Source organism: Cynocephalus volans, chromosome 4 (genome assembly GCF_027409185.1).
Source record: "Cynocephalus volans isolate mCynVol1 chromosome 4, mCynVol1.pri, whole genome shotgun sequence".
Taxonomy (NCBI): domain Eukaryota; kingdom Metazoa; phylum Chordata; class Mammalia; order Dermoptera; family Cynocephalidae; genus Cynocephalus; species Cynocephalus volans.
In genome coordinates, this window is record NC_084463.1 from 89,453,866 (window position 1) to 89,481,639 (window position 27,774).

A 27,774-nucleotide genomic window follows, 5' to 3' on the forward strand; every position below is an offset into this window, starting at 1 on the left:
GGAAAAAAACTCAACTCTCACTTAACTTTTTCCTGTAAGTTAGATGTAGCCATACATTCTAGCTGAGTTGAAATTATTTGTGATAGCAGATTTTAGAGAGAAAAAACAAAAAACCCAATAGCCTTGGAGTCAGCAGATCTACATTCGACTCTATATTAGTTTTTCTAGGGCTGCCATAACAAAGTACTATAAACTTGATGGCTTAAAACAACAGAAATTTATTCTCTCAGTTCTGGAGCCTGGAAGTCCAAAATCAAGGTCTTGGCAGGGCTATGCTACCTCTGAATCCTCTAGAGGAGGATCCTTCCTTACCTCTTTCAGCTTTTGGTAGCTGCAGGCATTCCATGATTTGTAGCTGCAGCTCTTCAATCTCTGCCTCTAACACATGAGGTTTTCTCTGTGTGTCTCTGCCTTCACATAGCCTCTTATAAGGACACCAGTCATTGGATTAGGGCCGACACTAATGACCTCATTTTAACTTGATTACATCTACAAAGACCCTATTTTCAAGTGAGGTCACATTTATAGGTATGGGGTAGGGAGTGGGGCATAGGACTTTAACCTGTCTTTCTGGGGGACACAGTTCAACATGCTCTCAACTGGACTACTCACTAAACATGTGGTTTAGGGCAAATTGTAATATGTAACTTTGATGAGCCTCAGTTTCTTTATCTGTGAAATTGTGATATTGCTTTGTGTACTTTATAGTTTGCTGTAAGGATCAAGTGAAAATATTTGAAATAAGGAACATTTTTTATTTTTAAAAGAAAATTTAACAAGGTTGTCCTATTTATGGAAATTGTTCCTATTCCCTCAATTGTCCTCGTTCCCCAATTCTAATTTGTTATCATGCAGTATATATTTCTTTCCATCCATTACAGATTTTCTTGATTATAAATAATTCATAGTTTATTATTTTGAAACATTACTTATTTGACAGTGTCTTTTAAAATCATGGAATTCTTCCCTTAGAAATTTTTAGAGGAAGCCCAATGTATAAATCAGGCAAAAGCAGGTAGCCACAAGCTCCACACTTGGAACACAGTTTGGAATTTTTTTTTTTAAACCAAGCAAAAGTGTCATATTTCCAACAAATAGCAAATAAGTGGTACATTTGATTTCTGTTTTGTGTCTTTGTAGTACCAGTCGACATAAACCTTAGCTTTTCATTTTCTTTTGGTTTTGAGGAATCACAAATTAAAATTTAAATGAATTGGCAATGTACACTTTATTCAGACAAGTTAAGCCAGTTTTCATGATTCTCCTCCATCAAATGGAACTTTGAAAAGAGCTCTCTTTACCTTGGAAGCATTTCTGATATATGGAAGATGTTGTTTATTTTTAGCCCAGATCAGTTTATAATAGTCATATTTCCTCCCATGAGTTTAGGAAATCTTGTGATCTATTTTCCTCTCTCCAACTTTGATTCTCTTAAATGCTTTGTCAATTTAGGTTGCCATGATTCTAATAAGATGACTTAAGATGCCATCTTTGAGGAATGGATGTATTGCTTCTATGTTAACATTTTTCAGTTATTGTAGACTCTAGCAGTAGTCTTCAGTTTTAGAAAGGTTTAGATACAACATACCTTCAAGGAGGAATGCTCCAACGTCACTGTGTGGCATCCTCGAAAACAAGATAGGTAGTGCTTTGAAAGTGACAGTGTTAATGTTGCATAACTTTGTGATGTTAGTCCTGGGCAGAAGCCCAAGGTGGGGTTATGCTGAGCACAAACCCAAGAAGTAGGTATCAGTGACAGAAGACCCAACCTAAAGGGCAGACCATCTACATGTATACAATAGAGAAATCCTCTTTGCCACATCTCACAGAGACAGATGAGGAATAGCATTATCTTCAGTATAAAATAAATGGAATGCAGCACTATATATTTATAGCCCTATGCAACTGGATTCAGATATATCACTAGTGGACTAGCCATGTTCTAAACATTATCCAAAAACAACTTCTTTTTCTGTGACTCAGTTTTATGGTGATGCCTGTGGAATCCTATTAAGTAGCATGGTAGTCTCTAAATGCTTTGATTACATAGCAGTATTAGAATATGTCTTAAGCATTGTCTTTTTTCATTTGTACTGCTATAACAGAATACCACAGACTGGATAATTTATAATGAACAGAAATTTATTTGCTCACAGTTCTAGAGTCTGTGAAGTCCAATATCAAGGTGCTGGCATCTGGCAAGGTCCTTCTTGCTGCATTATAACGTGGCAGAAGGGCGAAGAGAAAGTGCAAGAGGGGGTGAACCCACTCCCTCAGTAAGGACCTAAACATTCTTAAAGGTCCGACCTCTTAGTACTGTTACAATGGGAACTAAATTTCAACATGAGTTTTGGAGGGGTAAACATTCAAACCATAGCAAGCGTTGACCCTCAGTGTATGTATATTTATAGATTATATTTGTATATTCCTATGATAATATATTAGGTACGTGAAAAAACATGTAAAAAAAAATAGAAAATTTTAAAGGGTTAAATATTAGAATCAAGAGAAAAGTTCTAATAATTTCTTCTTACATCCCACTTTGAAGACCATTTTTATTCAGAGCTTGTTTTATCAACACAAAGCATTTTAAAATAGAATGCTTACAATGTGTAAGTCACTGCCAATTGCTGAACAAGAGATAGGTGTAGTTTGTTTTCCACCTGAGGAACCTAAAAATGAGTGTGATATGGAAGCACAAGTGACTGGTTGATGGTAGAACGAGAGCCCTTAGAAGAGAGACATAGAGAGCAGATAGCACAGCAGAAGAGCAAGACCAGCACAGATTCAGTGACATTTGAGCTGGGTCTCTTAGAAGGATAAATGAACATTTGATTGTAGGTGTGGTAGGGAAGGTTGAATTAATATGTGAGCTACTGGGCCGAGCCCGTGGCGCACTTGGTAGAGTGCTGCGCTGGCAGCGCAGCGACGCTCCCGCCGCGGGTTCGGATCCTATATAGGACTGACGGGTGCACTCACTGGCTGAGTGCCGGTCACGAAAAAAAAAAAACGACCAAAAAAAAAAAAAAAAAAAAAATGTGAGCTACTAATACATGCCAGGCAGCATGCTGGGTGCTTATTTTCGTTTAATCCTCAAGACAGCCGTGAAAAGACATACAGATATTGGGCCTAGGTACTCTAAACCCCCTTTTATAAGAGAGCCAGGATTAGATTCAGTTCCATCTTTCTGCAGAAACCCTGCTCTGTCATTCCAGGCAAAGGACGTACACCCGTTTTTCTCTATTAGATGTTGACTTTGCTTCTCCAATGAAGACAAAAGTCTGTGCAGTATTGTTTGCTGTCCAGGATTTTAGGTAAAAGCGTGGCAAGGTTGCTTCTTTAAATTTTAAATACAGCCAGTGATATGTCAAAAATTTTTCCTTAAATACCCAATCCTTTATTCTCATAAGCTTTTAATTGCAGTAACCTCACTTTCTGAGATTGCTCTATCTTTCTTGTTCTAACCTGAAATTTTCTTTCTTTGGTGTTAAACAAATATCATGGAGGAGTAGTCATTTTTGTTTTATGATGTTTAATCTATCAATAGAATTCTTTTTTTTAAATTTCTATACCCTAGGTATGTTTGCCTTATATTAAAGTTAATTTATGATTCCTGTTCTCTGTTTTTACTATGTTAAACATATTCTACAACCAAAAATTCTTTGCTCTGGAGGTAAAAGCAAAGATTTTTGGTAATATTAGATTTTTTTTCATTTCAACGTACTTTTTAAAGGTTGATTAGAGTAGTGGAGGAAAGGTGGAGGAATATCAGCTAAAAGTTACCATCATCAATTACTTGTACATTTTAGTATTTTTATTTATATGCTGCTCTTGCTTCTCAGCATTTCATTTTTCTATGAATGAGAAAAAAAGACTAAGTATATCTATATTGGACTCTAAGACTGACCACATTGTTTAAAGACATCTTCAGTTGTGATATAAGTCACTTTGATTTGAACAAATGATAAATGTACTAATTTTTTTTTTTTTTTTTTTAGCTCTGTGGGAATTTGGGGATAGAGAATAGTATTTGAAATAAATGGGTAGGGCCGGCCTGTTCACTTGGGAGAGCGTGGTGCTGACAACACCAAGTCAAGGGTTAGGATCCCCTTACCAGTCATCTTTTTTAAAAAAAAGAAAGAAATGGGTAAAGGGTGTGTTTTGGTTTTGTTTTAATTTTACTTGTTACCATTTTCTGGTGATGGCATGTTTGTAGTAGGATTTGACTGGAGTAGTTAATTGTGATTTGTCTTATACTGGTTTGTAAAATTTGGTGATTTTGTGATGAATGTTGATAGTTTTTTGTTTTTGTTTTTTATTCCTTATCCTTGGGTATTTTAATCTTGCCTTTTTTATGTTTCTTAGCAATTCTAGACCATGTTCTTTAGTTTACTCCTAAGAATGATAAGTAAGGAGCTGGCCAGTTAGCTCAGTTGTTTAGAGTTCAGCATTATAACCCCAAGGTCACAGGTTCAGGTCCCTGTACCTGCCAGCTGCCCAAAAAAAAAAAAAAAAAAGTAAGGGAGGGTCAGATCTTGTAGTTTCAAGTGACTTTCTTAGACTTCTTAAATCCTGCTACTTCTCACGCACCAGGACCATATTGCCTCTTCATGCTCTTTTGGATTTTTGCAGCATATTTCCTTTCCTTCTCTTTGCTTATTTATTTACTCTCCGAGCTGACTACTTTCTCACCAATGCATGGAGCATCTATGCTTTGGTACAGGTGCTGGGAAGGTGTGCGACCAGGTGGTCAGGGGCTGGTGGGTATCCCAGTCCTTGAAGCTGTGCAGCCAGCCAAACCAGTCTGGTACACAGTTTCATCTACTTGAGATGGATATTGATGATAAGAAACTTATTACAGGGATATTAAGTCTTGTTTTCTCATTGGTGGTATCTATTATGTTTTGATTTGGCTACATATTCATAGATAAAAGACATACGTATGTATGTATTTTACCTATTTAAGAGACTAGTGGAAGTTTTAGTTAAAAACTAGCACTTTTTCCTCAAGGAAAATTGATCCTCTTCAACGTTGTTTGTAAGACCTCTCTCTAGCAGTATGCTCACTCATTGAGAAGAATAGAAGTATCTCCTTTGTCTGTATTCTTCAGGGTCTTTTTCCTTGGGCTGTCAGGTCTTCAGATTGCTGCCCTCATGAAAACATGTGATTTAAGGAAACATTTTAATGTAGCGCTGTCATAGGAGACTTGTGATTTTGGCTGTAGTCTATCTGTGTAATAAGCAGGGTTCGTTGTTTTAACTTCAAGTGAAAGAAAAATCTGCTTTGGAGAAAAACCCTGTTAATCTTGGAGATAAGTGTGGATGTTGGACTGCCTCCAGCTGAGCAACTGATGCTTACTTTACTTGAAATCATTCTTCTTCTAAGTGGTCATCCATGGTTGGGCTGAAGGGAGAGAAGGGGGCATCTTTCCAGTATAGTTACACCTTAATCTGATTCTGGATGTATGATATTTGAAACCTCAAGTCCAGACATGCTTCCCTCTCTTCCCTTCTGTATCTGCCTGTGTGATTTCATCATCCTTTCATTGTCTTTGAACATTTATCTCTGAGAACAAGATATGGATTAGGGAAATGATTCAACCACTGGTGAAACTGATGGTGACTTCTGAACCTGTGAATTGATCTTGGCATCCAGAACAACAGATTACATATACTGGTGATGTAATATTTGCTGAAGCTCATTGGCTACTCATTCTCTATAGCACATTTCTTAAAAAAATGAAAAAGTAGAAAGAAGTGAGATCACTTTGGACCAGCATATGTTTGCATGCCCTGCAATCATATGCAGAGGAGAAAAAAAGAATTGAGGCTCATGTTGGGTTTGAAATACTCCTAAGTTAGCTTGGTAAAGGAGATAACATACATGAAAATTGACATCACGGAACTGTCTTTCTTTGGGAGAATACTAAAGATATATTACTGCATTCAGTTGTCCACCTGCCTTACAGTATATTCAAATTAAGTGATAAGAGCAGATTCTAAGAATCACTGTATATTGAAACAGGGAACAGAATAAAGATCTTAAGTGTTCCACTTATTTGGAGCACTATGTGGACAAATGGTGACCCGAAAGGTCCCTGTCTCCTCCTGTAGTACAAGAGGTCTTTAAAAAGTTCACGGAGAGATTTGTATTATCTTTTAATTTCATTTTTCCATGAAGTTTTTGAAGTACCCTTATATATGCATCAGCTGTAGCGTGTCCGGATAGGCAGGAGACAACTCCATGTGAGAAAAGGTGTGAGAACTGAGGACAGGACTTTCCACCCCTTATGAAGAAGGAAGGAAAGAAAGAATATTGCAGCTAGATGTGTTGGGTCTGGACTGAGGTCAGAGTTTACACAGCTTTGGACAGATAGCCCGCACATAGGAAGTCATCTTCCCTCAACTAAAAAATCAGTTATGCATCCCTTGCCCCATGCTGCCACCTACCCACAAAGTCTTAACCATGGGTTAGCTTACACTGACCTTTTTGGGTAAAAGACTTTATTCCTTTGGAATTTCAGAAGCAAGAATTTGTTTTCTGAAAAACACATGCCATTGGATACCCTTTAACTTGACACGTGACTAAAACTTTTAACAATCCTATTTTCTACAAAAGCTGCCTTTATATTTATTGAAGATAACAAAACAAAAGCCACTTCTTCTTTCATTACATTTTCTGCTTTCATGTTCTGTCATTCTGAGATCTTTTTTTCTTTCCCTCTCTCTGTCTTCTTTTCCCCCAGCTGTCGGCAGCATCCAGCCCCTCCAGTCACAGTCCTCACAGAGCTTCAGGAAAGGACCCTTTTGCAGAGCTCTCTTTGGAGGATTTCTTATAAATCACTTTAGGTATTGCTACTTTTGGGGGACATGGGGACTTAAAGTACTTTAAAAAAATTACCAAACACTAAGCACAATTCACTCTTCTCCTTCTTTGTTTCTTTAAAGAACTCTAGGTTCCCTTTCCTCCTCCACCTCCTCCTCTTTTATTTAGATAAAGAGTAAAAATAGGTCAAGATAGGCCATAAGGAAAAACAACTATAGCTAATATGTTTAACATAAATTAGAAGGTATGAAATCAAAACCATCTTACCAGCATAAGCATCCACTGCTCACAGCAGATGGATAAGATCAAATACCACCCTTAAAAACTAGATGTTTTAGTCATTCTTCAAAGAATTGTGCAGAACAGCACAATTCTGTACATTGCATTAGAGCTTCATTAGGAGCATTTTTAGTTTTAGTGTAATGGCAAGGATTAGTTGTGAATAAGTCATTTCAACAATTTCTTTAAAGGGTTGTGTTTTCATGTACGACTTTTCATTTAAAAATTGCAGAATTTTTAAAAATTTTTTTATTTTTTATTTTTTATTAAGGGCAAATGAATACCTCGGCCCTTTCTGATTTAGAAGCATTCTGCATATGATCCACACTGCCTCTGTTTCCTGGAAGATAGTGTAATTTGTTCTTCTTGGTGCTCTAACACCAAGTTTAGCTATACCTTCTAGATCTTTGGGAGTTGGTATTCTTCTGATTTAGCAAGTTTATTAGCACATCTACTTCAGTAATATATCTTTGGATGGGCAGTTTAAGGGAAATCATGAGTGAAGTATCTTTGAGTGAACAGTGAAACCCTGTTGAAAAGTATTCTTTTAAGTATCTTTCAGGTTTTCATTTACATTAGTGAAGAAATGGCTTAATCAGCATATTACCATTCCGTTTATTATCTCTAACTTTATATCAATTGGAAATAATAGTTTAAATTTTGCTTTCTCAAATGAGATTTTATGTGGAATATTTGTGCTTATGGAAAGATTTTCTGAACTTGTCACAGAAAATAGCTCATTGGTCTTCATTCTTCCCCTCCCACACGTGCTACCCCTCGGTTTTTAGTAATTAGAAAGGTGTTTGGAAATCCCTGTAATTATGCTTCAAATATTGAGTTCTGGTACATGATAAGCTGATCATACTGACTTCATTTTGTAATCAGAGTTTGTGATAAGCATTTTGTGAACACTTCTAGACCAGTTGAATGGTAAAGTCCACAAAGCGTTTTTATTTGTGAGACATCCTACAGTGCAGAGAATTAACTTACACACTTATTTTTTTTTTCCAGATACAGTTTATGTAACTAGATGGAAGAGAATGGAATTACTCCAGAAAGACAAGTGCTCAAGCAGCAAATCCTTACTTCCAGCAAAATCCAAACTGCTGTCTCTTAAACTCTCCTCTTCCATTAGAATGCTACAGTAACCCAGTGAAGGCCCATGAAGGAAATTGGGACTAGTTTGTAGGAGAATGTATCAGTACAGTTTATAAAACCAAGAATTGCCATGATTTAAGACTTAAGGTCTGTCTTTTTGGTGACTAACCCTTCAGTTTTTTCAACTCCTGTTAATACCCATAATACCCAAGAAAAGCCCTTATTTGGAAAGTGTGAATTTGTATTTGGAAATGCTGCCTGGAGAGAAGAGCTGTGTCCTTTACTGTAATTCAACAGGACTCTTTTTGGGGGGATAAAGATCAAAATTCTTAATTATGTATTATCTTTCTTTTCTCCAGTCCTCACAGATACAGAAACAGTAACTGAAATTAACTTTTCTTTTTTAAAAAATATATTCAGTTTGCAGTAGACATTCCTTAAGTATTTGTATTTATTTATGATTATCAATTTTACGTAACATTAATATTGTATCAAACCTCCTTAAGAAAATGAGTATGGATGTACACAGTATGTTTGATTTTTATCCACAAGAATGAATCTGATTTAGAATGCTTTTCAGCTGACATACAGAGCACTAAATATTTTAAGGCAAGTCCATAGGTCTGAGTCTCTTAAGAATTCTCTGTCTCTATGGGATTTAGGGAAGCATTATAAATGCATTAATCCTTATAGTCAATTCCGTGCCTAGGATTTTGCAAGGGAACAGTTCACTGACTAGGAAAAGCACTACATTTTAAATTCAGCATTAGTGCATTGGGAAGGATCTTTACCGCTTTGTGCTTGGCATGTCATTATTTTCCATTTGACATTAGGGCCTTTCCAAAATGAATGTGAGGAATTGCTTTCACTTCAAGACTTTCCTTCTTTTCAGTAAAACTCTAGGAGGTGTTACCAGGGGAGGGAAGGGAGACAAAATCCTTGAACCTTTTATTTGGCTCATGCCATATTATGATCATGTACCTTTTAAATAAGGGGAAATAGTATCTTTAAAGTTAATGTCTAGCCAAGAGTTTAGTAACAAAGAATTAAATTGCACTGTTGATCGGTGCTTTGTGTAAATACATCTTAACATTTGGGTAGAGAGGGGCCTTAAGAAGGACAGTTTGTTGTAGGAAAGCAATTCTGTACATGAGTTTCAGCATACTTGTTGCATTGTCTCTGCAGATTCTATTTTTGTTTACAATATTAAAATGTATGTTAGCAAAATGGGTGGATTTTCAAATAAAATGCAGCTTCCACAAAACTTTTGTTATTGTATTCTGGTCTGAGGTACATTTTTTTTCTTTTTTATTATCATCACTATCATCATTTTTTGCTAACAAAAATATAACCAAGTGATTATATTTGCTGATTTAATAAAATGTAAAATTTATTTTAGTTTTATCTAAATTTCCAGAAAGATTTATCTTTGCACTTTTTGTTACCTTCTGGATTCTTATTGTTAAACTGAACTACTTACCAAAATTGTTCACTTTTGTCTTTTGGTCAGCTGCCTTCATTCAGGTAAGTTTAAGGGAGAAAATACTTTTGTGTTTGACACATTGGTGCATATGATTATGTCTGCCAAAGAAACCATTGATTGTATCTTGTTGCATATTGAATGGTAATTAGTATTCACAGTACATGATAGAGGGATTAAAAGCTTTGCATTGATAAATGTCTGCATAATATTTGCCATGATTGGAAAAAATATATAGTCTTTAGCCAATATGCTTTGTTAATTTTATCAGTTTTTAAGTTTCACTATTATTAAACATTTTTATATAAATTGGGACATCGTACTTTTATAAGTTAGCTTCTTTAACATGACAAAATTTTGACTTGTCTCTTCTGGTGTTTGAGTGGGTGTTACATTTAAGATCTGTGGCTTGTTTCTTTCCCATGTTTTTTTTAGTATTTTTCAGTGTGTGAAGTGCTTCATAACCATTTCCGTTTTATTATTTTAAAAACTTTTGGGCTATGTTGGACGGCCGTTATCCACATTTTATGCATTTACAGATAGGAATTAGGAATCAGAAAAGAAAGTTGCCCGGGTTAATATCTGCCAAGTGGAGGAGACAGGTCTTTGGTTGGTTTCATGGTCCATTGTTCTTTCCGTGATGTGCTGACATTATTTCAGATATATAAACTGAAATGAGGATTGTGTCCCTCTGCAGTCTAGATTCGTGGCCCCTTTTTATTCCCAGGTAGTCTTCACATATCCTGCCTCCTCCTTTTCTGATGCCCAGGCATCATTGACAAGGAAGAATGCCAATACGTGATAATAGTAACTTTAATCTTAAATGAGTGAAGTAAATCAGCTGTTGAATGCATATAACTACATTAGGTTATAAACCCATGCTTACCCAAACCATTTTACTGCCCAGTTAGTAAGTTGGTAGTGGCTCAAGAGAGAAGATTAGCAGAGTGCAGCCATATCTGTCTGAAATCATTTTCAGATTAATTTTTTGCTTTTGATTTAGCCTTTTTAAAATGACATCCCTTTCTTCACCAGTAACTTTGAGTTCATATTTAAGAAGAGGTCTTATGTTAGACTCAGAATCTTTTGCTTCTCCACAAGCCAACAAAATGTGATCCCTAGAAAATAGGACTTTATAGGATGATTTTCCTTGAACTAGAAATAATTTTAAGGCTCTTCTTTTCTTGGTCATCATGATCCACAAACACATTTCCAAACTCTGAGAATTCAGAGCACTGGTCCAAATGCTTATTCTTCAAAATTCCATGGAGAAAACCAAAAATCTATCTGTTTAGGGTGAGTGTGGCTCCTGCGTGCTAGGTGACTGGGTCAGAGTGTATGGAGAGACAACAGCACTCATCCAAATAAGCTTCTCTTGCCTTCTAGAAAAGACCCTCCAGAGCTTCCATCAGTGGCCTCTGCAACCAGCTTACTGTTGTTTTGCCACACTTGCTACCTTCCGTGGGTCTGACCTGGCCCTCTGGAGTTCTGCTGTCTGAATAGCATCTGAAAAAGGCTGCAGTATTGTCTTCCATGCAGTCTCAGAAAATCTCAGGCTGACTCCTTGCTATTACTAAGAAGTGATGTTCTATTTGGAGTATCACTAATTCGATATGTTTTCTAAGTCTCTGCTATTTCTAGACTAATTTTAGATAAGCACTTAGTAAATGTCCCATTTGTTGTTGGTGTAATGTGCAGGTGAAGTTTTTATGTTGTATGAAACTGCCCACATTGTTAAAAGTTTTGTAAAGTTTTTTCTGTGGTATTTCTTTTGGGGCAGATGTGACTATCTTGAGGCCAAAGGTTAAACTGATTACAGGCAGACAACTAAGGAAGGCAAGATTAGAATAAGATTTATGGAAACTTTGTTTTCTAATAAGCTTTCATTCAAAATAGCTATTTTATCTGCTACAAATGCTAATTTTAAAGTTAATTTTGAAATAAAAATTGATGGGTGAGATTTACTATGGGAGCCAACCCTTTCCCTTTTTGAGCCTTCCCGAGTCAGGCACCTGGCCTGTCTGTCTTGAACCTGGGGCGCTTAGCAGGTATCATGTGATGTGGATAAATAAGCACTGAGTTATCATGCCCTTGACTGGGACTATAGGAAAGGAAATTGCAGAAGTAATGAGACCCTCAACTCCCTACCACTCATCTGGACTCCAGGCTGTCCAAAAAGTTTGGTTTCTTTAACCTTCCAAGAACTCTTTACATGGAAGCATCAGCACATCACACTGGCACTGCCAGCTAGCTTAGTGGGTGTCTCAAAAGACACAAAATGAAATCTCCATCACTCTGGTCATTTTTGTCCACAAGTAGTGTAGGAATGGAAAAGCTCTTCACTTCTATTTAATTTCTTATTGAAGGGAGGCTTCAAAGGCCTAAAGGAGGCAGAGGCGGTGCAGTAGTAGGGAAAAGACTCAATGGGAGATGCTAAGCTTATCGCTGAGGTTGCAAGGATAGCTGCAAGGATAGGTGCAAGGATAGCTATACTTATTGCTTGGTGTTCATAACAATTATCGTCCGGAGTTCATCTTTTACTGCTGTACTTATGTGCAGAACTCACAGTTCATCATGGACAAAATTTACATTGTGGGTCAAAAATAGAAATGAATTCATCTTATAAAGGTATAATTAAGCTAGTGTGATAATGGCCTAAAAGCAACACAAGCAGAATAGGACAGAAAGGCTAATAAATGACAGGCATTTAAATATATGATAGAGTAGCATTTCAAAACAGTAAAGAAAAGCTATGTAATAAGCCAATTTTACCAGCACCAAATATCTATTTGGGGAAGGGGTGAAGAGAGGGGGGATTCCCTCCAACATGTACCAAAATAAATTCCAAATGGGTTAAAGAGTCAATGTAAGGAATTATAAGATTAAGAAAGTATAGATGACTAAATATATGACTGTAAGTATAATATAAATAGGAATAAATATAAATTAATAAATATAAGTAGGAAAAGGGAAAATATGGTAAAAACAGTTCAATGAAGAAATACTAATGACCAATGAGAAAAGTTTATCTTTCATAGTAACTAAAAAATTCAAATGAAAACAACAATGGTGCTCTCCAAGCTTAAGGCCATTTTGAGTGCTTTTATATGCATGTGTTAATTTAATCAAGTCTGTGAGGTCTGGCTGGTTAGCTCATTTGATTAGAGTATGCTGCCGTTAACACCAAGGTCTATGGTTTGAACCCTGTACTGGCCAGCTGCCAAAATACGAGGTTTCTGAAGGAGGTACCTTTTTATGCCTATGTTTTAGATGAGGAAACAGGCCCAGAGAGATTGTTACTGTGTGATCTTTATCAACTCACTGGTTGAGTTGCAATCCTGAATGCCTGTGGTCTGGCTCTGGGTCTACTCATAAACACTCTGCTGTATATACTGGCATATAGGACGCCATTTGCTTATTAAATAGCATCTCTGTGTGTATGAGTATGAGCAAGAGTGCAACAGACTTTGATTGCTTTTCTAAGGCTGAAGTGAGTTAAGCCAGTACAGACTTTTTTAATGGAAATTGACCATAGAAGCCTTGAGAGTTACATACCTTTAATCCAGTAATTTCACTTTTAGAAAATTAACTAGGGAAATAATCTGGGGATGGAAGTTTGGATAGGAAATTTGTCTTGAATTGTGTTGCATAGCACATAAGTAAAAACAAGAATCTGTATCAAGGTATCTAAGGTCAGATTAATGGAACATGTCTCTCCCTAAAGCCAACCCTTGAGACCATCCCTGCATCATAAAACAACCTTGGCCTCACAGGTCAGTTTGCATCAGTAGATAGTAGATAATTACAGAGATTCAGTGCAGATCTTTATTTCTATCATCCCATATTAGAGATGAGTCTACATTAACAGGCTCTGCTGATTCTCAGGCCATCCAAAAGGAAGAAGGTATGTTTTCCCCCTCAGGGAGGGCTGGTCTTCACTACAGACAGGAGGAATACTGTTCCAACATGATTGGGAGAACAAGATTCTTCATTAGTCACCCAGTAGAGAAGAGCGTCTTTCATCCATTAGCATTTATTTTGATGTCTTATAGGAGATTATGGAGATAAATTGGACTTCCCAGGTCCCTTGTCCTGTCTTATGGGAAACCACAGGACCTACAAGGCATTTCGTTTCACATTTCTCAGGCATAGTTTCTTGATTGCGAGATTTAGCATACATGTTGCACAAAGTTCCTGCATTTGATAATTTTGTGCCCAAACGTAGCTTCCTGAGAAGGGAAGGAGTGACCCTTCACATGGAGGGTTCATGTGTCTGGTTGGCTCCAGCCGCTCCCCTCCAGTCCTGCCCTGTATTAGTTCATTTATGTTGCTTTTAACAGAATACCTGAAACTGGGTAATTTATAAAGAAATGAAATTTATTTCTTAACAGTTTGGGAGGCTGAGAAGTTCAAAGTCCAGGAAACACATCTAGTGATGGCCACCTTCTATAGCGTCACAGGGTATCACATGGCAAATAGCCTGAGCAAGAGAGAGCTAATCTGTTCACTGGCCTCTCCTAAAGCCATCAGACCACGCCCATTACTCCCATGAATGAATCAGTCCATTCACAAGGGTACAGGTCCTCACAATCTAATGCGAATCATAATCTAAAGTCCCCGCCTTTCAATTACCATAATAGGATTTCCCACCCTCTTAACACTGTTATGGTGGGAATTGTTTCCAACACATGAACCTTTGGCCCATAGCTGGCTAGAATCCTCAGTGTGTCTGTGTGGCTGGCTGCTTATCGAATATTCAAGGCCTACAATAACTGCAACCTTGCTCGTACCTCTATTGAAGCTTCCGCTCAGGCCAACTTTTTCTTTTCCCTGCCTCTTAACAGAACTCTGGAATTCTCTGCCCCTTTGTAGCTGTATTTCTTTACTTATTTTGCTCATTCGAATCCTATCATTCCAGGGAGGTAAAACTGGCAACTGATCATTTTTAGGGACACTAAACTGGGTAGCCCTTTCAGAAAGTCATAAAAATGTTCATATCTTTTGCCCTGTCATCCCACTTCTGTAAGTCTAAAGAAGTCCCAAATACAGAATAGTCTGTGTAGAAGAATACCCATCACAGTGGTTGGCATTACTAACGAAACATCTCTACACCAGAGTAAGAAAAGGTCAACGATGAGACCCAGAGAACACACCCCGTTTTTGACAGGTGGAGACCAGGAAAGAACAAGAACTGGAAGAGGAGAACCAGGAAAGAGATATCAAGGACATAATTGAAGTAGGGAATGGTCAACACAAGTGAAAGACTGACACCTGCTCAAAACATCCAGCGATTAGTAACTTGAACCTTGTCCGTACCTATACCCAAGTATTGGCAGGAGCAGAAGCCAGATTACATGCAATTGATGAGATGGGAAGTGGAGAGTTATCAAGAAGCTTAGCTGTGAACTAAGAGAAAAAGTACAATAAGCGAAGGGCATACAGACTGGCCAAGGAAGAGTTTAAGATGAAAGCAGTTTCACTTTTTATCCATTCAAACATTGAGTGCCCTCAATGTGCCAGCAGTTATAGATGTGAGAATCAATAAACAGGACTTTGGTTCTGCTTTCAGGGAGCTTATTTTCTTGTGAGAGTAGATGAGTGCTATGAGAAAAACATGGTGAAGGGATAGAGGTGAGCAGAGTGTGGTGCTGTTTTGGATGGGGGTCAAGGGAGACCTCCTGATGAGGTGACAAAGAAGTGAGGAAGCAAAATGGTAAGATGTGGAGTGTCTCCCCTCCCCACGTGTACAGGCAGAGGGAAGAGCAAAGGTCCTCCTTGGCTCCTCTGAAGCAGCGAGGTAGCCAGCGAGACGAGCAAAGTGAGCTGGTGCAAGCTGAGCTCAGCCGTGGCAGTGGGCTAGGGCTGTCCAGGCCACACTGAGGCTTGGATTTCTTTCTGAGCTGGGAAGACACTGGAATTGTTTTGCAGAGAAGTTTTCAGAAATTGTTGTTAAAAGGATCACTGTGGCTCCTGTATTGAGACACAAACAGACGAATTAGTCAGGAGTCTATTGTAATAGTCCTCCAGTATGAGCAAAACTTAGGCCCTGTGAGCTGTAGCTAGAGGAACTGGCCAAAGGTAAGAGACAGTCAGATACTCTGCAAAACCCACGGGAGAAAGGGAGCTGCTGAGTGGTTAGGACTGGAGATTGCAGAAAGGCAGATGGAGAGCCTGGAATATGGACTTATGTAGAGGACAATTTCCGGAAAGTCTGAGAGCATCTTCATCACTGGGAAGCAACTGCTACTTGGGGACTCTGCAGCCAATTTGGGCAAGTTACCTACTCTCTGTGCCTCAGTTTCTTCCATGAAATGAGCATGATAATAGTGACTACTTTGCAGGACAGTTGTATTTAATGAATTAATAAAGGAAGCATTCAGAACAGCCTGGCATATAATAAAGTTTCAATATATAATTACCATTATACTTAATGGGATGCAGAATAGCTTGTGGTCAAGACTCTAGATTCTGGAGACAACCATCTGTGTTCAAATCCTGGCTCTCCCTTACTAGCTGGGGGACTTTGGGAGAGTTGCTAAATTTCCCTGTGCCTGTTTCTTCATACGTACGATGGGAATAATTATAGACCCTACTTCATAGGATTATAATAGGATCAATATATATAAAGTGCATATGATAAGCACATCTAAGTGTCTGCTATTGTAATACTAAAGGGTGTTTTTTGTTGTTTTTTTTTTTTTTTTTTTTTTTTGAGGTATCAGTCTTTGGAATTGTCCATTCTGCTCAGGTGCATAATTGACATCAGCCCAGTGCTGGTGGAGGTCACATGAGTTGCTTCCAAAGCAGAACCCTGAACCCTGAGTCCACATGTCTTGCATATGCAAGAGTCCTTGGTACTGAGGCAGCTGTGGTAATACTATGGTTTGGTGTGACATAGCATTTTTTTTGGAAACAGCCAGCCACACATGTATAAGTATACTTAGGGCAGCAGTTTTAGATGCCCACAGATACTCTCTAAAGCAGAATATTCTAATGTAGTTTGAGCCTTTTTTCCCCCCTCCTTTTTAAGAGAGAATAAGTTACTTACTCAGGCCTTATTTAATGTCTCACAGACTCCATTTTACTATTGAAAACATTATCTTCTCATAAGGTAAACACTCATTTTAATCTGTAATTAGGATTAGTTTTGGTGTGTATAACAGAAAACTTACACTAACAATGATTCAAACAAGATGGAAGTTTATTTTCTCTCACACATGAAAGTCTGAACTTGCACAGCAGCTTTGCCCCACATGATTGTTAAGTGTTAGGTGTCTTGGTGTTCCACAACCCTCAGGTTGTCTCCTCTGCACAATCCAATATGGCTGAACAGCATAACCACAGTCCAAGCGGCAGGATGGTGGAAGGAGGAGGGGGAAGGTGATCCAGAAATTGTGCATAACTTCTGTTCACATTCCACTGGACAGAACTTTGTCACATGGCTACAAAGAAGCCAGGAAATACTCAGAGTCTTTAATTTTGGTATCCATGTACTCAGCTGAAATAATGAATATGTTATTTTGGAAGGGGGAGAATAGATTTGAAAGTAAATTAGCAGCCATTGCCACAGTCATATATTTTTTATTAGAAGAATTGTTCATTTCATGAAGCTTTTCTGTTCAAGACTTCAAAGCCCTACCATGTCACAAAAGAGCAAGAGTTTTAGAATTAAAATATTTCAGTGAAAACAAATACAAAAAAATGTCAAAATCTTAAAATATGAAAAGTAAGCAAATTCAAACGGTTAGTGCTGAGTAAATGTTACAAGACAAGTTAAAAATACTGGTATGTACCTTCTCACCAGATTTTAGGTCCAGCTGTATCCCACATTGACATTTTTACATAAGTAATATAAAAGTCACAGAAGGCACTTTTTAAGTGGGTAGGAAAAATGACTGATGTACAAATGAAATGTAACAGTCAAAGAACATCAAAGCTAAGATTACTTACAAATTTGCGCTAGAACCTCAAGTGAGGCCAGATTATGCCATCCCTCTGACTAGGCAAAAAAAAATTTTAAGGTAAAAATTCCTCACTGATCTCATTTAGAGTAGTCACACAGAGGGGAACCCAACATAGTTAACTTCCATTCCTCTTAGGAGGGAAATGTTCCAAAGCCTAGCATATTTTTATAGCTGAGACTATACAAAAAGGCGGCACCAATCCAAGACGGCAAGAGGTCAGCAAGTTGACCACAGGACTAGAGGAAGAAAATGCTGACAAAACCTTATACTAAGAATCTGTGAGGATATCTGAATCTGCAGTTACTTAAAATTTTATTTGCTGTGCTGGAAATCTGCACACATTTCTATTTAAAGAATCTTTAGAAGTATCTTGAATGTTTTTAGCACTTACTCAGATCTTAAGGACAGAATGACCTAAAACATAACCAACCTAAAGAGTCAAGGTCAAAAAAAGTAGCCTTTCTGGGAACTTCAGCCTCACAAAGTCATAGGAATAGGAAATGGAAATTCTTAATCGAGTTAAAGTCACTAATATTTAGAAAGCTTCAGTTGCTTGAGGGCACATTTCCTTGCATCTACCACAAAAGCCCGTTTATTCCAAGAAAAATACAGAGAACTGTTGTGTTGAGGTCCAGTAAAACAAGCAAGGACCAAGCAGGCCTTTAACAAACAGCCCTTTATTGCCACAAAAATACCCTAGCCTCTGTTCCCTGAATTGCTCTACTGTCTGATTACAGGGCTCAAAAGGAAACAAAAGTGCCTCATGAGTCGCCCTCCCCCACACACATGAGAATTTTGGAACTGGGTTTACTGCTTGCCCTTACAGCCTGATGTAGATCAGCAGGTGCAGGGTGGAGCCTCTCGGATCCTGTTGGGGCCTGAGCACGCCCTCACACCAGACAGTGGCTCGTTCACTCTCACCAGAGGATGGAGCAAGCCCCTTGATAAATGTGTAGAGCCCAGCTGTCATCAGAGACTGGTTTGCACCTCACAGCATGCAATGGGTTGCACACAGGCACTGCTCTGTGTGCCGTCATATAAGTGCACTGTAAAGACAACCAGACATCTTTGGCTTTATGTCCTGACCCGCGGGATATTCAACGCAGACCCTGGAGGGAGGAGTGGGAATTGGATGGGACAAGAGACGCGAGAAATGGAGACAAGACAGTATTCTGATCAAGTCTCGTTTATTAGCCAGAAGGTCACAGCTTATATAGACAGCAGGAGGGAATCAGCAGATAAGGAAGTATGCAGATGTTTTCTGGGAAAAATCACAGGGCAAATCTTCCCAGGAAATGGAACATTTCTCAGCTATCTAAAGCAAAGCAGCGGTGATCTACGCCTAGGGCTGTGCAAGCAGTAAGAAGGAGAAAAGGGCGGAAAGGTCACAGCATTTATATCTTTAGTGTCAGAGGGCTATTGGCAGGGCTTCATGACCCTGGGCAGGCTATGACTGGGCTCTTTGGCCCCGGACAGCTTTATCCAAAGAGTCTTTAGAGATTACTGTTAAATGTCAATAATGTGAGAAATGCCCTCACCTGTCCAGTGCCAAAGGATGGACATGGAGACATGGTACAGCAAATCGAGACTTTAATTATAGCCTTGCAAGTTTCGGGGGTCTGAAGGGCAGGCACACACGAAACGGTTACATCGAGCAATTTATTCCCTAGTGCACAAGACCCTCCCTCCTCTTCCTCATTGGCTGAGTACTATGGGATGCACGAACTTCCCAAACGACGCCTAAAATTTATTATCACCTTGCAAGGAATTCCTTTGTCTGGGGGCTCAGGAAAAGCCTGCAAAAAAGGCCCACTAAAACCCTGTGAAGAGAGAAATACTGGGGAATGAAGAACACAAAAGGAGCTAGCAACTAATTACCATCACAAGGAGAGCCTTATCTGTTCAGCAACCCTCTGGGAAAAGAAAAGGGATTAGTAACTAATTACCATCTCAATAAAACACCCTCAGATAAGTCATTTCTGAAAATGAATCACTGAGATTATTTTCTTACAAGTATTTCAACTGCCATATATTGCATGTCTACTATGTGCAGTTTACATGCTCTCTTTGTAATCTGTAAAATAATTCTGCAATAGGGAAATTAGATCCAAGTATAGATGAGGAAACCAGGGCTTAAAGGGGTTGACTGCCCAAGATTCAAAGGCAGCTAGCTTCACCACAGAATGTGTTTTTCTTTTTATTTATTTATTTATTATTATTATTTTTTTTTTTTTTTTTTTTTTGCCTTTTTCATGACCGGCACTCAGCCAGTGAGTGCACCGGCCATTCCTATATAGGATCCGAACCCGCGCCGAGAGCATCGCTGCGCTCCCAGCGCCACACTCTCCCGAGTGCGCCACGGCGTCGGCCCCAGAATGTGTTTTTCAATACTCTCTCTTTACACTTCGATTTCTTAAGCCTATCTAATTTCTGGGGCCAAAATAAGCAATTTACCAGCCTGAGGCTAAAACTGCCACCATCCAGTTCCCATCCCCCCAAATCTTGATTAAAAACATGCAAAACTCACATGCTTATTCTGAGAATTAAAATCTACTTAAAATCCTCCTAAACTATTTTTGATTTAAATTTCTTTTTCCAAAAGTATTACTAAAGGTGCTAATAATAGAACAGTGAGAGTTAAACACATGGTACCCCCACCCACCCCACCCAGAATAAATAGCTAGTCCTGTCTTCTCCCATTTTCCTGCTTCCTTCTATGCTTGTTATTGCTGGAGACTGAAAGCAGCAATGATGTCTTAGGCTCTCTGACTGGACTGTGAGCTCCTTGAGGAATGGGGCTATCGGGCTCTTTTACCTGCCCATAATCCTGCAGACTTGGCCAATTGTTGAGCTAGGGCTGGGTCTGGAGCTCACAGGCCCCTCACACTTGTTGTCCAGACTGGGTCACAAACCCTTTACAAGCCAAGCTGGGTCACCAGACCCCTCACATGCAGATCTGTGAGCTAGGTAACCAGCAAACAGGTCCTTGGAAGCCGTAGGTTGGAGAGCATGGCCACGTGGGCAGATGCCTGAGGCAGACACCAGCCACAGTGGTGGTGCCATCCATATGCACTAACTCCACCCACACACAACTTGCTTACAAAGAATGTGCTGAGCCACCCCCAACCAGGCCTAAGGTGAGGGGCTTGATTAAATTATTCTATTTTCCCAACAGGAGCAATTTGGCTTTGCATCTCTAAAGCCTTACACACAGTGGCTAACTGGAAGGACTTGCTTCATAAATGCTTTGTTGAACACATAGGAAATGACACCTATAGGAAGTTCACAGTGGTTCCTCAATTTTGAGATCTGCTTTGTAATGTAGTCACCTAACAAAGCTACCACTATAAGCTGTTTAGAATTTGGGTTGTTAAGAAAACCCTGCAGATTTGTTTTAGAGATACTGCTATTCTGCAAATCCTAAACACAAGAATTGATATTAACAGAAAGAAAGGACATTCTTTCATCTTCCTTTTCCAAATGATGCTTTTTCAACTCTGACATTTTCTTGGCAGCAAACAAGGCTTTTAGTCATTTGATATTTTCTTCTGATTTGATTTAAATTCATATTGTTGTTGCTTTGCCCCCCATGGATTTGTCACCCCACATCCCCTGGGTGATGGAGCTGCAAAGAATTACTCAAAGCCCATCTCTTCTGAGCAGTGAGAACCCCCAAAGTGGTTAACTTCCCCAGAACCCTCAAGCGAGAGGCATCACTTCCTTGGGAAATTAACCTTGAATTGGGGTTCTCTTCCTGCATTTATTTTCCAGACCAGGAAGTTACAGGAAGAGAACATGGGTGGGGTTATAGTTTAGCAATATAGGCTGGTAACTTTGAATGAAACAAGCCAGATGACATTCCAGTAAGGCAATTAAGTGGTGCTATCAACAAAAGCTTGATCTTAGCAAACATTCCTTCTCCTTCCACAATTTTCCAGTATCTACACATATCAATCAGTAACCTGTCCTTGAGCCAGCAACCTTGCTGTGCCACAAATCTTTATCTTACACCAGAGACTTTATATCCTGAGGAAAATTTCCAGTCCTCTGCAAAGTCAATATTTGAAACTGCAAGGCTTTGGAAAACCAGGCCCTGTGAAGTACATTTGCTTTAAGAATCCTCTACATCTCCCCCCATTTTATTTATTTAAAAGAAAAAGAAAAAGCTATAGATCAGGTTGGCACAGTTAAGACAAAAAGCATTTTGTTAAAGCAAAGTTAGTATCATTTAGCATGGCAAATCCTTTTAATTTACTTCAGGTGAGGACTGATGATGTCATCATTGCAGGGCGGCTGCAAAAGCATCATTCCAGGTGCTGTGAATTGGGTGTAATTACCAATTGTTGAAACTCTGGAATGGGCTTCTGCTCCATAAAATAGTTGATTCTGAGTCCAGAGAGTTTGTTAATGTTAAAGCTGTCCAGGACATTACTGCTTTCAGAGCGTCTAGTCTTTTGTAAAATTTTTGATCAATTACAAGTATTTTGCTTAAGAATAGGAGGTCTCATCCAATTTGCAAACACCCTCTTGAAGGCCAGGAAATTTTAGAGAACTGCTTTTGTAGAGAAGACATTATTTCCCCCTTTATGATCAAGGCATTCCTCATGAAAGCATTGATGATGAATATCTTGATTGAAAAGGTCTTACTTTTCATTGCATAAATCTCTCAGTGTTGGGAAGGCTCTTTCCCAGGTGGTGATTGAAAGAAGCATCTTGGCTCACTTTCTTTCAGTGAACTGTCTCACATCGGGGGTGGGGGGGGAGATGAACAGCAGGATGAAGCAGCAGTTTAGGCCAAATTACAGCAAACGTGAAAGAGAGATCAGCAACTTGGAAGTGAGACATGCTATCTTATACCCAAAGTTCTAAATTATATCCTGTTGTAAAGAGAGAAAGAGTTAATTTTCACTGAACTTATAAAAATAGCCACATTGCCATAATGATCATAAGATACTTAAAGTTATTAAATTTGGGGGTATCAAATAGGGAGAAAACAAATGCTTTTATCTCTGTTTTAAATGACATTTTACCAAACTGTTGTTAGCTATAGATAGTTTAAGAGAGAGAGTTTTCTTACAACTGGAAAACATTAGGAGAATCAGCAGTGTTTTAAAAATAAGGAAATGGTCTAAACCCATAATTCTTTTAAATTAATTTACCAATTAACTTTTGTTGTTTTGACTTTTGTGAACAATTTCACAAACCCATCAGTTTCTTCATTAGAATTTTGGAACTTTAGTTTAAAACTATGAACTCAAAGTTTGCTGGAAAACTGTACCTATCAGAGTTTTTTCATGAAATATTTGAAGACATAACATTTTAAAATTATAATTAAACCAAGATTATGACCAAGACACAGATATCTAAGAACCTTCCAAGATTTTGGAACACATATCCATAACACCTTCAGTACTGACAATGCTTTCCCATATAGTCTAATTTATTAAATAAGCCAATTAGTTTTGATACATTTTTATATATCCTTTGAGAAATTCCAGGGTCCTTGGAATTCCTCAAAGTTAAAGTCAAAATGTTGAGCTTTCAGAATTTGGTTTTGGAAAGTTTTGTTAAATAACAAAAGGCTTAAAACATTTAGTTGAATAAGATCACAAATTACTACAAAAAATAAAACCAAAGTGACAAAGGGTTTTAAAGGCAGAGAGCACAAGAACTTATCATGATAAAACATTAAATAAGCTCCCTAGGCCAGTTATCTAAAAGACAAAGGAAACCTTTTACAATTTTTTAATAAGAGCAGTTAAGTGTTTTTTTAGAAAATCTGGTTGTTCCATCGCAGGAGAGCAAATTCTAACCCTGTATTAGAATACTTTTGACATTAATTTTTAGAAAAACTCACACATAATTTGTTTTTAAATCTAGTTATTTTTTTTTACTGTAAAACCCTTTTAACAAACTTATCTACATAAAACTTTATCAAGATTTACTCAGACATTCTGTTCTTGTCCTACTTTCTAAATAGCCAGTCATTTTACTCCAGGACAAAAATACACTGTACCAGATGCTTTCTTAAATAAAAATTATTTTTCTTTCTCTCTAGCCCCTCCAACCATAACCATATCCCCACATCCATAGTCTTCTTTAAATTACCTCCTTTTTACATACTTGTTTCTTTTTTATCAATGTTATATTGGCCTAATTTGTCTAAAAATTATATATAAAAAGCGGGGTTTTTTTTGTTGTTGTTGTTTTGTTTTGACAGGGTTTGCAACCTAAAAGCCTCTAGCAAAGACAAATGTAGTCCTGTTTGATTAGTAAACCCAGGCAACATGGTGTGTTGATAAGAACATTTTTATACATTCAGTTTAGTAAATAGGCGTCCATTTATCAGAGCAAATTATACAAAGCCCAGTTTGAGTTTTAGCTATATTTACCAAATACATATTTATGGTTTCCCAGCCAAAAACTTGGTGTATTAGATTTATACCCTTATTAGTTAATGCTATCTAGGGCCTATGCGATATTTGGCATAGGTTTCTTTTCAATAGCCATTTCAGGTCCTGGGTTTTCACGTGGCATTTGGAGCCATGTGGAGCTTAAGACAGAGGGTGGTATATACATAAAAGATATTGTTTCTCCCAGCATGGTCAGGAGGCAGAGCTGAGATAACAAGGAGACATATTGAACTAGAGACAAATTCAGGTAAAAGGTTTGAATCAAATTTTGAAAATATTTTTATCAAAACTTTACAAGATTTAAGTCATGTGAACTTGAAAAGTATACTTATTTATTTAATGAATGTGCATTAATTATAAGCCAATTTGGTACCTTGCACATAACAAAATTTACACAAATAAACATGAACATATAGACATACAGCTTACACACGCATATATGCAGACAACAACAAGAACAAATGAGGATTTTATAGGTTTTGTTTAAAATGTAACAGAAAAGCTCACTAGTGAAAAGGACAGTCAGGTTTAGATTGTGCTATTTTCAAAAGACTTATTGGTGAGGCCTCACCTTACCTAAAAGAAAGCAAGATAACAAATTACATTGTAAAGCAAAGTATGCAAAACTTTTCAAGAATGCAGAGAAGATTTTCTTCCTTTTAAGAAAATAGCATAGAATTCTACCATAGGATTTTGTGAAGAAATACATAGATGAGACTAGGAGAGAAATTAGAAGGCTGTTTAAGATGCCAGAAAATTTGAGACCATCTAGTTAAACAGGTAGATTTTACTTTAGTTTTTGTTTCTAAAATGAGTTACTGAGCTCAAGAGCTGAGCCACCAATCAGAGATGAAACCATTTGACTCTTGAGGTTTTTGGGAGAAGAGCAGTAGACGAAAAGGGGTCTGGTTGGTGCCGTGGCTGCTTTTCTTCATAAAACCTGAGTCTTCAGTGAAAAAGAGTAGCACATGCAGTTTAGAAAAGAACTACTGCTTTTAAGAGAGAAGAGAAGCATTGTGCAGATGAAAACATGCTCAAATAATACCAACTCTGTAAAGAAATAGTAACTTCTTTTACTTTAGGTTGTCCAATTTAAAGTTTTCTTAGTCACTGGCAAAGATTAAGTTTTATCTTTTTTTGATGACATAAACATGTCTTAGTTTTTTGTTAAGGTCTTGGATAGGTTTCAGAGAGATTTGACATAGATTCCTAGTTGTTAGGTGGGAAGCCTTAATGAGACCCATTGCATAATTAACTAGTGACCAGTTTGTTCCCTAATTTTTATGTTAAGTCTCCCTTCCTTGAGGTATGGTTGTTTAACATCCACTAACAGTTTTACAAGCTGCCATTCAGCTACCTACAGCCTGCTGATTTAAGGAGACGTTGGAGGTGTAATGTATGTTCAGTTTTCCCTTTTGTTAACGAATTATCCATATTTTAAAAGTAAAGAGAAGGAAAAAATACTTCCTGGGTTGAAAAGACCTAACTTTGACCTGCCACAGGCGTGCAATCGCTAATCGAAGCCACCTGTGATTCCCTTACCGGGATGCATCTCCCTTATTAGGGACTCCATTGCCAGGATGAATCGGACATCCTATTCCTCTCCAATGCTTGGCAGGTCAGTCTCCGATCCATGGAGAATGTCCTCACATGGGGCACCATTTTGTTGCTTTTCCCCCCATGGATTTGTCACCCCACTTCCCCTGGGTGATGGAGCTTCAAAGGATTACTCAAAACCCATCTCTTCTGAGCAGTGAGAACCCCCAAAGTGGTTAACTTCCCCAGAACCCTCAAGCGAGAGGCATCACTTCCTTGGGAAATTAACCTTGAATTGGGGTTCTCTTCCTGCATTTATTTTCCAGACCAGGAAGTTACAGGAAGAGAACATGGGTGGGGTTATAGTTTAACAATATAGGCTGGTAACTTTGAATGAAACAAGCCAGATGACATTCCAGTAAGGCAATTAAGTGGTCCTATCAACAAGAGCTCGATCTTAGCAAACATTCCCTTCTTACAGCAATTTCCCAGTATCTTTACATATCAATCAGTAACCTGTCTGTCTTTGAGCCAGCAACCTTGCTGTGCCACAAATCTTTATCTTACACCAGAGACTTTATAGCCTGAGGAAAATTTCCAGTCCTCTGCAAGGTCAATATTTGAAACAGCAAGGCTTTGGAAAACCAGGCCCTGTGAAGTACATTTGCTTTAAGAATCTGGTACACATTGTGAAGGAGAAACTGCCACAACTAACTAATTATGCTGGAATCCCACCATGTTATACCTGGCTTGTTTTAATAATCGCATGATCTGAACTTTCCAAGTGTGAAAGAAAAATAATGTCAATTTCTGCTGACCTACTAAAATCAGTAAGCTGTCACATAGGCTTTGTTCATTACTGGAAGCTCTTTGATTTGTCCCAGTGGAAAGTCAGTAAGTTTCTTCCTATCTGAGAAAAATAAAGATAAATCTTATCTATAAAAAGTTTTCCTTTCTTAAAAAGAAAATTGGCAAATCCACTCCATGTTGTATTACCTTTTCCAAAAATATTCCTGTGTCTGTTGACCTTCCAAAGACTGCCGTAACAAAGTGTTTGCTTTTCCGTCGGGAAACATTTTTGCTGCCCTTCACACTGCAGGACATAAGCATGGCCTGTACACACTGTCACTTTATAGAATGGATTAGAATATGGGTATTTTGGGGACAATTTTTTTGGAAGTCTTTCTGAAGTAGAAAATACATCAGTCAAGTACACACATCTTAAATGTTCTGCTTGATGAATGTTTACAAAGTAAGCACACCCATGTTAAATACTACTCACATCAACATCACCAGGAATCTCCGTCATGTCTTATCCTAGTCATTACTCACCACAAAGACAACCGCTATTCTGAGTTCTATCATCATAGATTAGTATACCTGTCCAGTTTTTGAGCTTTATGTAAATGGAATCATATTGTATGTATGCCCATTGGTGTCTGCCTTCTTTCACTCAACATTATGTCTATAAGATTCATCTTATATAACTACATGTGTCAATAGTTTATTCTTTTTCATTGCAGTGTAATATTCCATGGTGCGACTATAGCACTTTATTTACATATTCTGCTGACAATCATTTGGGTTTTTCCAGTTTTTAGCTATTATCCTTACAGCTGCTAGAAACATTCTTGCAAATGTCTTCTGGGAAACATAAGCACTCATTTCAGTTGGATGTAAAGCCAAAAGTGGAAATGCTGTACCATGGGGATATACATGTTCAGGTTAATAAATATGGTCAAAACATATTCCAAAGTGTTTGCTCCAATTTACAGTCCCACCAACAATTATATGAGAGTTTAAGGTGTTCTGTATCCTTGTCAATACTTAGTATCTTCAACTTTTTAGTTTTAGCCATTCTGGTGATTATCTTGTAGTTTTAATTTGCTTTTCCTTGACAAGTAATAATATTGACCTCCTTTTTGTACTTATTGGTCATTTGGAGACACTGTTTTGTGAAGTGCTTATTCAAGTCTTCTGCCCTTTTTTTTCTCTCTAAAATTGGTTGTCTTTTTTCCTACAGGTTTGTAGAAGTTCTGTATATATTTGGGGTATGATTTTTTTATTAGATACATATATAGGAAATATATTCACCCAGTATGTTGCTTGCCCTTTGACTCTTAATGGTACCTTTTAATAAAAAGAGATCTTAATTTGAATAAAGTCCAATTTAGGAAT

General features: G+C 37.9%; 1 protein-coding gene across 9 annotated transcripts in view; it reads left to right on the top strand.

Annotated features, from left to right (window-relative positions):
• The window catches only part of PICALM (phosphatidylinositol binding clathrin assembly protein), a 102,796-nt gene extending 93,329 nt beyond the window's left edge, over positions 1 to 9,467 (top strand). For 8 of the 9 annotated variants that reach the window (XM_063092768.1, XM_063092771.1, XM_063092767.1 and 5 more), the window contains 2 exons: positions 6,747 to 6,849; positions 8,117 to 9,467. In XM_063092768.1, the coding sequence (XP_062948838.1) occupies positions 6,747 to 6,839 (93 nt within the window). In that variant the 3' untranslated portion in view covers positions 6,840 to 6,849; positions 8,117 to 9,467. The remainder of the gene's footprint in view (positions 1 to 6,746; positions 6,850 to 8,116) is intronic. The other variant, XM_063092772.1, reaches the window with a different exon arrangement.
• Positions 9,468 to 27,774: the final 18,307 nt, after the last annotated feature.